Source organism: Dermacentor variabilis, chromosome 1 (assembly GCF_050947875.1).
Source record: "Dermacentor variabilis isolate Ectoservices chromosome 1, ASM5094787v1, whole genome shotgun sequence".
NCBI classification, from domain to species: Eukaryota; Metazoa; Arthropoda; class Arachnida; order Ixodida; family Ixodidae; genus Dermacentor; species Dermacentor variabilis.
The window spans coordinates 196132523-196143200 of record NC_134568.1 but is presented as its reverse complement, the minus strand read 5'-3'; the positions used below and the strand labels follow the sequence as shown (position 1 = coordinate 196143200).

The 10678-nt window shown below is 47.7% G+C and overlaps 1 protein-coding gene across 1 annotated transcript; it reads right to left on the bottom strand.

Annotated features, from left to right (window-relative positions):
- Positions 1 to 358: 358 nt before the first annotated feature.
- LOC142572641 (uncharacterized) lies at positions 359 to 10450 on the bottom strand. The gene is made up of 2 exons (XM_075681905.1): positions 10185 to 10450; positions 359 to 657 (listed from the first exon to the last, which is right to left on the bottom strand). The coding sequence occupies exons 1-2, from the start codon at positions 10428 to 10430 to the stop codon at positions 493 to 495; spliced, it is 411 nt and encodes a 136-aa protein (XP_075538020.1). The 5' UTR covers positions 10431 to 10450; the 3' UTR covers positions 359 to 492.
- Positions 10451 to 10678: the final 228 nt, after the last annotated feature.

The following is a 10678-nucleotide window of genomic DNA, read 5'->3' as shown; positions in this document are numbered from 1 at the left end:
ACAACTTTGAGGGAGTTTTTATTTATTTATTTATTTATTTATTTATTTATTTATTTATTTATTCTTGCTTTAAGAAGAAAGTGTTCTGGTGTGCATGGTTTGCTCATGCACAAGCTGGCAAAGAGCCAATAAAGGAAATCTATACATAAATTGTGCGAGTTATTAATTTATTCACGAGGGAAATAACTTAAAAGAAGAGAGATGATACCATAGCGTATTTGCTGTGGGTGAAAAAAAAAAGAGAAAACGGCGATACATATGAAGTGCATTCTTAGACGGTAACGCTAAAGGCAACGCATGATATTTCCTGAAGTGAACAGCATTGGCCTAGCAGGTGAGCGATTGTTATATGGCCCCAGCCGTTCCCACATGTTTGCAGTCCCGAAGGGGCAAACACACATTGCTCCTTTACTCTTCCGCGTCGCAGGCACAATCGCCGATTCGACAGTGATAGTGGGCGTCTCAGTTGAACTTCCAGGCCTGCCTGGTGGACTATGAAATCTGGGAGAACACTTCTCGAGGAATGGGTATCGGGTGTTCGCCTTCGTAGGGCATCAACTTCTGAGACCTCGGGTGTAGGGCGTACGTTCCTTGGACAACGAAAGTCGGCCGGAACGGGTCTTGACCAGGCATTGGAGGCATCGGCCGCCTGCTTTCCTGCAACAAGAACGTGCCAAGCGACAGAAACATCAGACACAGTTTAAGACAACGAGGCTTCGAAGGGAACAATAAAGACAAACGTAACCGCGAGCGTCGGGAGTTCTTACCGCATGCGAACACAACGAGCGTATATGGTCCATGGGACGATTGCCCGCTGCAGCACTGTCCGTCAACCGACGGCAGCTTTAATCATTGCAAAAACTGGGAATGTAGGTAACGGGTCAACCGCCTCCCTGCCGCTCCCCCGTACGGCTGCTTGAGCTGAACTTAGAGGGAACTGTTTCATTTCGGTTGTCTTAAATTATGGGGTTTTACGTGCCAAAACCCTTTTCTGATTATGAGGCACGCCGTAGTGGAGGACTCCGGAAATTTCGACCACCTGGGGTTTTTTAACATGCACCCAAATCTAAGTACACGGGTGCTTTCGCATTTCGCCCCCATCGAAATGTGGCTGCCGTGGCCGGGATTCAATCCCGCGACCTCGTGCTCAGCAGCCCAACACCATAGCCACTGAGCAACCACGGCGGGTGCCAGTTGTCTTTAAGGTCCCACGTACTTTGCTGCCATACTGTCATCGCGTGGTTTTTTACCCAGTTCCTAATTAATTTCTGAAAACTAATTCTGTGCGGTAAGAAGTAAAACATAGAAATCTTTCATCCGCAAGAAAAGTAAGTTAAACCTAAATGTAGAGAGGAGAGGACATGTGACGAACATTGTTGAACGGATACACCGAGGTTTTCTTTGGATTGCGCGACACACGTAGACTCGGTGCACGTATAGGACGACCATTCTGTGTGATGCACTGCTAAGCATGCGTGGAGTATTTCCGTACACCTGACTATAGAACAAGGTTATGCAACGGCTCTCCTCGCAAAACGAATTTCGAAGTCAAAGAGAAGTTGTTCCTGGCCCAGGAATCGAACCCGGAACCACCATCCAACCGGGAGAGTCACTATAGCAATCGATCTGGCCAAGAGGTTCGCGGAAGTCGGCACGGGTGCACGGTTAATCGAAAAGTATAGAGGCCCGCAAGAAGTCTGAAACATCGAATTCTTGAAATGGGTTATGCGAAAATCCGCATCGCACTAAAGTGCCCGTACTGAAACGGTACTGCGTTTCTTCCTGCCACGCCCTCACGTGTTTCGTCATAATGTCGCTGCTTAAATCGAGTACGAGGCGACCGACCTTGACGAGACCCACACTGTTGCCCACGTATCAAGACAAAATAAACGCCACTTCGTTCGCTCCTTTTGCGTGCTTTGGGAAAATGCGGAATTGAGAACTCGAATTCTTGGGCTAAAGTTAAAAAAAAAAGAAGGGATTGGAGAACACGAAAAATCACCGCCCAGGTGTCTTTACGCCTTTACGGAGATTTCTTTCCGGCTTGAAAAGTTGAGCGTGTCGGGTTCGTGACGTCTGTTCGTCCAAGCGTCGCTAGGCGCGCGGCCCAGAGGAGCGCGGGCTGCGTGTGTGGCCGGTGGTTCGATGCCGCATAGCGACGCGTATCGCGAAAGCCTACCGCGGGCAACCACGCGTGTAGCCGGCTCTCAAAAAGTTCTCAACGACCCACTGATCTCTTCATTTCACTGCGCGTTCGCCGTGCGCGCTGTACCGTGTCGACCCGAAGTCGCCGCCGTTCCCATGCCGATTACGAGCGCTGTATCAAGCGCTGGCACGCCACGGGCGCCAACGACGGAGATCGCATCGCTGGGTGCTCTGTCAGAGCGCGTTTCCGCGCTACGGGCGAGCGAACTCGTTTCCCGATGGCGTTTTTCTTTACTCGCTGCGGGCGCGCACGGAAGGTGTGAGAAAACCACTTGGGAAATGTTCCACTTCCGGCGATGAGCCTGGCGGGGCGCGATCAGCGCACTTCGCTCCATTAATTACGCCAGCACTCTTATGCGCGAACGAAGGGTCGCGATTCAAGCGATGCGCCCAACCGGTGAGCGTGAAGCTTCCCTGCTGGTGTGCCGGTGTCACGTGTTTTTTCAAAAGATACTGTTTTAATGGGACGCCCTGATACGCTTCGGTATAACCGTATTGCTCGAGTGTTGATGGGCCTTCAAATAGACCTTTTTGAGCCTAATATTACTTAGGTTACCATTGTGTTAGCTTGTAGATCAAGTAATTTTTTTTGCTATATCACTAGGAACACCGTCGTGCTTTCTGTAACGGATAGAACGAACGCAAAACGGGAGGCAAATGGAGGGGCCGACGTTCTTGTTCCTCTATTTTCTTTTCTTGTCCTTGTGTTCTCTGGATTTCACGCTGCCAATTCGAATGCAAGCTGCAGCAACCAAATCGCTCGCTTTTTCTGCTAGTAAAGAAATCAAGAGACCACAGCGGCTCCTCTCACTGTGAATTCATTTACTGTAGGTTACTCTCGCGAATCTCGTAAATGCCCCTAATTTTATGAAAAACTCCTGCAATATCGATCTAATTCTTCAACTGGATACAACGGCAGCAGCAACTACGACGATGACGTAGGAACGACAACAACGTTAGCGGCATCAAGACAATAATTACACGGCGCGACGTCACTTGGCCGACAGACATTTAAAAAAATAAATAATAAAAACTGCCTTTGCGAGAGGAACGCTTACAATAAATAGCTGCTCTGAAAGCCGCGCTGCGGAGTCGTGCATTGCTCACCAGCTAACCTGCGCGAACGCACTGCCCTGCTGCTGCCTCCGAAATATACTACACGCGGACGCCATCACACTCATGAGCCGGACGTGGCCGCAACCGCTGTTCACAAGCACGGCACAATTACACTCCCATGCTTGGAAGTTGCGGGCAGCTTAGTGGCTGGCTCGTAGCGATCGCAGCTACGCAGTGCCGCAGTGGCAGTGTGTTAGATCACGATCGGCGGCTGTTGCTACGGCTTTGTTTTTTTTTCTCTCCATATGGCGAGGGCGACCAGGCAGCGATGTTGGGGAAGGTGCATGACGACTCCGCGACGACACGAAAATGACGGCGGCGGCATGACGATGATGCGCACACCGCGACGTTACGGAGCGAGATTTAAGGACCAACGGACAGGGCAAATCAAGATTCGAGCTCCTAACTGGGGTCGCACTAAATTGAAGAGGGCACTGACGCGTCGTTCAGTGGCTCATCAGCAGCCTTGTCCTTACCTAATGTGCGTGGAAAACACTACGTGTAAGCAGATTAGATTGTGGAGGTTTACGTGTCAAAATCACAGTTTGGTTATGAGGCACGCCGTAGTGAAGGACTGCGGTTTAATTTGGACCGTCTAGGGTTGGGTAACGTGCCCCCAATGCACGGGACACCGGCGTTTCTGCGCGTTGCCCGCATCGAAATGCGACCGCCGCAGCCGGAATTTGATCCCGCGACCACCTGCTTAGCAGCGCAACACCACAGCCGCGAGCCACCACGGCGGATAAATACTTGTAAGCAGTGCCTAGGCACAATCTGCGTGTTACTGTTTTGATAAACAGGTTGTCAGCTAGTGGGGTACGGAATTGTATTTTCTGATCGACGCGAAATAGAACAAAGTTTTGAGCCCACTTTTCAAGCCATGCATCTCTCGATATTCAGATGAACATTTACAGAAAACAGTTTCTTGCATCGCTCTGTGAAAAAGAAGTCAAACATGTCTCATTTTCCGTATGCGTCGCGCATGCTATATAGTTTGTCAGCGACTGTGCTGCCAGGAATGACGTAGTGGCTAGAAACCGACTTTGATAAATTTGGTATACCGGGTGTTTTAATGCAACTAGTATTCTTAAGGCGCTCCGTGAACTTTGCGGAGGTTATCTATCTGCCTATCTCTAGCCGTTTTCCCACCAACTTGAGTAACTGCGTAAATTATGGCCTTATGGGTAGAGCATTTGGCCCCTGTACTGAAGCAACCAGGTTCAAAACCAGCCACCAGACCACCTTGAATCACTGAGCATGTAACACTAGGTATGGGCTGTTCTTTAATGAGCCTCACTGATGCCAACTTAGGTCCCCGTGTATGCGCAACCGGACTTGTGCCGCTCTACAGTAAACCTCTTTCATGCCAACTGTAGTAAAACTATTGCCGCGTAGCATGGGTCAGTCTTCAATAGTAAAAAAAAAAAAAGAGAGAGAGATTTAGTAATCCTCCGGCGCCAGGTGCAATCTAACCCGCGTCAGATGCGTATAATCAGACAAACTTGTCTGAACGTATATTCCCATAAGTGCCACGTGCGAACTTCGCAGTAGCGCCGCTGAATAATGCAGCGTGTCCTGAGCGAAGCTCGAGAAAGGAGCCCCGCCGCATACACACCTCATACATGACGCGTCTCCGCAGTGGCAATACAATGTGTCGCCAAATTTCTTTATTGCTAATTGCATCAATTGAATATTAATTGCACGTCGACATACTTCACGAGATGGGTTCTGCTGCAATTTCTTCGTTCTTTTATGTTTTCTAATGTTAACAGAATTTTCAGAAATCACCTGTGGCATATAGCACAAATCTACTGATTCAGTTGCAATACTCGAAGAGGCAGACATTACTTGCACAAAAAATAAAAGTTGTATTGCTGAATTTTCCAGCTAATTACCTTACAGCACACGTATTGTAATTTACAAAATGAAACCAGTCATTTCATCACGCACATCCACTTGGAACGAATTTCGAACTAGCGCCAGTTTTCGCGGTAGTTCGCGGTAAAAATGCACTGTTGCTCCTCTTACTTTATTTATTAAAGCAAGTTTCTATGGCGAAGCGAAAAATAATTGGAACATCAATGCTTTTCATAACCGCTGCGGTTGCTTAGTCGCTTTGGTGTTGCGCTGCTAAGCACGGGGTCACGGTGTCAAATTTCGGTCACGGACCCGTGTTTCGATGGGGACGGAATGCAACAGCACCTGTGTACTTAGATTTAGGTGCACGTTAAAGGGCAACTCCGGCGATTTTTTGGCCATGTCAAGGTAATGGAACTTTTTGATTCCCGAGAGCCCCCTGTCACGCCTCTGATAGTAGAACTGTTCTCCGAATTCGAAAATAATTTTAACGAAGAAAAAAAAAGCGCAAAAACCAAACCGAAACCTGACCAAGCAGCCGAGCGAACCTCTTCGCGTGACGTCACGAGTGTCTTCAGCGAGGAACGTGCGCAAGGCATGCCGGTCTCGCCCGCTGGCAGCGAAGAGCAGACGCTCCGCTGATTCGTGACCGCGCCGGACCTCCGGGTGACAATGTCAGCTGCCCCAGCTCTTCGGATCTGTCAGCTATTGCGTTATGATTCTGACGAATTCAATAACCACGAATCGCCGTTCTCATTCGACCCGCCGCCGCGAGAGCCAGCGCTCATGCGCAACATATCGTGCTGCAGTACGAAGACCAAAAGTCGCCCTAACCACTGATTTTATGTACGTGCTGCCTGCTATTCTAGGTGTTTTACCCCTTCTCAGGGAAGCGGTTCACACGATCACTGTAAGATGTGGAGCACGACTTTGCGCATTTGTATCTCACGAGAACTCCGCTGACCGGCCGAAGCATCGACCGGTGCATTTGTTTACATCGGCCGGTAGAGGGACCACTCATCGTTCGCTTGTGATATAATGCTAGCCCCTCATCGGTGACTTCAATTAATGTCGAAACATATCAAAACAGAAAGATTTCTTGCACACCATCGTCCGTGCCATCACTATGAATTGCGCTGATTTTTGCGAGCACACCTTCGAAAACAGCGAGCGGGAGACCGTAGGACGGGAGCATTGTTGTCCTGCCTACTTATCATTCTTGGTATTCTCTTCATGTACACCTCAAGTTCCGTAAAGTAGACACAGATGAGGGCTTTGCACGTATGATCGCTCATATAGAGAACGCCTAGTTTTCTCGCGGAAACGCCGATGCCAATATTGACACCATTGGCAGCTGAACGAGGCGGGGAGTGCAGCTGGCAGCTTTCCGTCGAAAACGACAACGTACCGATGTTGACACTGTTTCGTGTCGTCGCTTCTTGCTTTTTGCGTCTGCAATGAGGAATGATTTATTTCAAATCCGTATGGGCAAAGCTGAACCACAGAAGTAGTTTTCTTTATCCTGATGGCTTAATTAGCGTCAGGTCAGTCGCTCAGGCCCGCCAGCAGCAGACGCACGAACTACGCGACTGTTACATACAGGCTTAACCTCGGCTGAACGCGATCGGCATCGCCTGAAACTGCGTGTGTGGATGGCGAGGGCTGAAGTTCATGCAGCCAACAACGCAACACCACGTGCCTCTCATGTATTGCCCGTCTACAGGAAACGCAATTTATCGCGGCAGCAACTTCGGCATACATGTCTTGCGTACGTTCATCCTGAGCGTCCTTTTACTGAGATAAGTAGTCATGAGGTAGGGATCGAGATACCCCTGTAACACCGCGCTCGAAGCCGCGAAAATGAAAAAAAAGAAAGAAAAAGTTTATGAATTTAAGTCGGTTCGAGGCGAGAACGCCGTGACCCTGAAGTGGGTAAGTACTGTACCACTACACCCCCCCCCCCCCCCGAAACCACAGCATCTTTGCGGTGAAAAAAAAATTGCATTACAAGCTTGCTGTCCGCGTCCACAAAATTTTGTCAACGAATGCATTAACCATATTAAGATATAAATTTCATGCTTGTGTGATTGAAATTGAGCCTTGAAGAATACAATCGGAGAGACTCGGCCTTGTTGATGCAACATATTGCAAGCAAATAGCCTCAATAAAACACGGACTGAAGAAGGGCATGACACGTGCGCTAATTTCCACAGCGTGAAGTCTTAGAAGTGCGCAGGGGTGAACCGGACAAGCATAACTCCTCATCATCGTCTTCTCCCATATCGCAAAAATAAAAAAAACGCTATCACGTTAGATCTACAACATGCTTTAAATGCGTTGCGTTCAACGTAGGAGAAAAATGTGAAACTCCTTATTTATTTATTTACATTATATCTTAAAAGTACGCAAGGACAGATTAAGCAATAATCCCCACGCGTCGTCGTCTTGTTTTGTTCAGTCATCCCTGGCTTAAGATCACGTGAACGCCAGGTCACTGAGGCGCATCACGCATGAAATTTTATCCTTATCAAAATTTCGCATTGTATTGGAAACCATTTAAACCACCAAATTTGATTTCCTCTTTAAAATCATGCGTTTTGATCACAAATAAGTCTTGAAATTAGTTTTTTTTTATATTAGTTGTAAAATGCACACTTTTTCGTTTACTTTCTTATTTAAGCTGTCCAACCCCCTTTAACCGCCAGCTTCTTGGCAAATTTCCCGTAGAGTGCCAAATACCCAGGCTCGGTAGCCTGCTCTAAGCCAACACATACTGCTTAGCGCAGTCAATTACGGCGTAAAGTAGCTTCTGTGCAGTGCACATGTCCACATGAACTAGCAAACGCAGTGGTACAACTCAACGAATGTTCAGCCAAGCAATGCTCAAAATTGTTCTTCGCTTCTGATTTTATATTAGTTGGGCTCCAACCAAGAAATTCACGGCTGTAATATACCGCGACCCCTTTGCATTGCTCGCAAAAACGAAAAAGGAAGTGAAAATTTAAAAAAAAATTGCGTCGTAACATTAATTTCCAAGATCGCAAAAGAGTTCTAACAGGTAACTCTTACATATTAACAGAAAATAGGAAATCGCTTTTCTGATTGAAATTAAATTTGAAAAATATTGTGAAATGAACTAGCTAACATCCGAGCTCCAGCGTATATATGTATGTGAGCGTATAGTCGAGTATGTGAGAGGTCAGGGACTAGGGAACTACAAATTTCCCCATGTCCTTGATGACACCAAGCACAGTTTCGAGAAGTAGCATCTTCTAACAGAATAAGCACAACCATAGCTGCGACGTCTTCTCTTAACCTTTGCCTGGTTACGATGAATGTAATTTACTTTTGTAAAAGAAAATGTTGATGAAACGTTCAATAATGCGCATACACACAAATTCAACTTGAATGAAGTAAACCTATCTAACAGGAGCACGCATGGTGAATTTGCTGGTCTGTAGGGGCACAAAGTGAAGAAAGTTACTGAGCAGTGTACAATTGCGTTCGAGACCAATCTAGAGTATTGGTTATGTAAGCATTCGTTCGGTTGTACGACTATGGTTGCTAGGTCATGTGAAGAGGCACATTATAGTGCAGCTGCTTAGCGCACAGCCATTCACCCGGCGCTGCCCAGTCCGTCTTCTGCATGAAGGGGGGTCCACATGACGAGATGCTAGGCGGAATTGAATAAAATGCATAAGTAAAAAATAATTACACGCAGCATCTTCTGCGGGAGTTCTCTAATTGATGCCTAAGCATTTGACACTAATCACCTGCTGTTTCATCGTCTTATGCTGCTGTGCTTGGTATAATTGGGAGACGCACCGCGAAAGAATCGTGAAACGAAGAAGCGCGGTTGCAACACTAGAATGTTAACTGAGACCAGCACGAGACGACGAAGAGGCGGCGAGTAGTAGCAATGTTCACTCATGTTATGTAATGGCGCGTTTGGATGATGCCGCTGCTTCATGGAAGATGAGCACTGGCCGATGCGTGCGTAGTAGGCATAGATGCGTGCTGGGTAGGCATAGAAATGTTCACGCATTTAAAGGCAATGGCAGCACATCTCAGCCAATCTCGATGCACGAAAGGGGTGCCTCTGCAATTACTAACGCACTCGCAGTTGCACGTGATACAGTAATACGTATGCGCAGGCGTCTGGCCAGAAGGCGGCCGAGAGTGTCCTCTAAGGAGAGGGACAGACTCTGAGAGATAGTAGGCTGAATAGAGAGAAAGAGAGGAAGAGGAAAGACAGAAAGGCAGAAATTTATCCGAAAGAGGATAGACATAGAGGTTAGCCAGAGGCAAGTTTCCCGTTTGCTACCCTGAACTTGGGTGGGGGATATAGGTGTTGGAAAGATTGCAAAGAGAGAGAAAAAAAAAGGCACAGGTAACAGAAAAGGCGTTCCAATCACATTATCATTGGCGTTATGTTTACACAGTGTCACGCCGTAGCGATTTTAAAACAAAACAATTTTGAGCCCGCGATGCGATGCAGAACATCTGCTGCTGCATTTAATTTTCATTCCGCGGCTTTCACTTGTGGAACTCATGTTATTCTTCGTTACAGGTCTATAACGGACTCTATACGGTTTTCTGATTCGCTAGAATGACTCACCGTACGCGGCATATTACAGCATATTTTAGGATCGATATTAAACACGTTGCAGTTTCGGCCACTTTGATGATAGCAGGCACTCTCGACACTCAAGCACACATATAACGTGAACTGTTGCGGGCATTGCTTCGAGGACAACGAATCCGGTAGGTTTCATTTCTGTCGTGTCCCACACTCCAGGGCCTGTATCAATGACTGTATTTTCAGGAGTGTCGCAGTGTCCGCCACCGCCATCATACCACTCTGTCAAAGTAGTGAATATGTTTTATGTTATGCTTGTTATCTTGTTGGGTTATATGAAGGCAGTCACCGAGAGGCAGCTAGCGTTGGTTGTGCATGGAATTTTTTGAAGAGAGTACTCTTAAGAGAGGTCGTTGCGTGACCTCACTTCAGCGTCGAAATCCTCCGGCGGCTCTTCGAAGTGCACCCGCTCGCGGCTGCTGTGTCCGAGCAGCCGGCGGTCCTTGGGCTTGCGCCGACGTATCACGTATACGGGGCGGTTCGAACCACTGGCCACGGCCTCCAGGTCACGCATCAGGTCCCGATTCCGTCCCCGCCGGAACACGACCGGTGCGTCGTCCACGTCGTCGGCATCCAGGTATCGGATGCGGTAGCGTCGCCGGCACGACGCCATTGCGACGGCCGCGCACAGCAGCACGGCCACCTGCGAACAGAACAGCCCTCTCGTTCAGCCTCAGTTGACCCGTAGGGCGTGGGGCCACATGCAGTGCCTGTTTGTGTGTGACACCGCAAATATGAGTTCTAAGGAGCTGAATTAAGTATACTATAGGCACTATAATAAGTATAGTATAGGTACTATAATAACTATACTGTAGGTATTATAGTATTAGTATGCTATAAGTATACTATGGAGGATTTTTA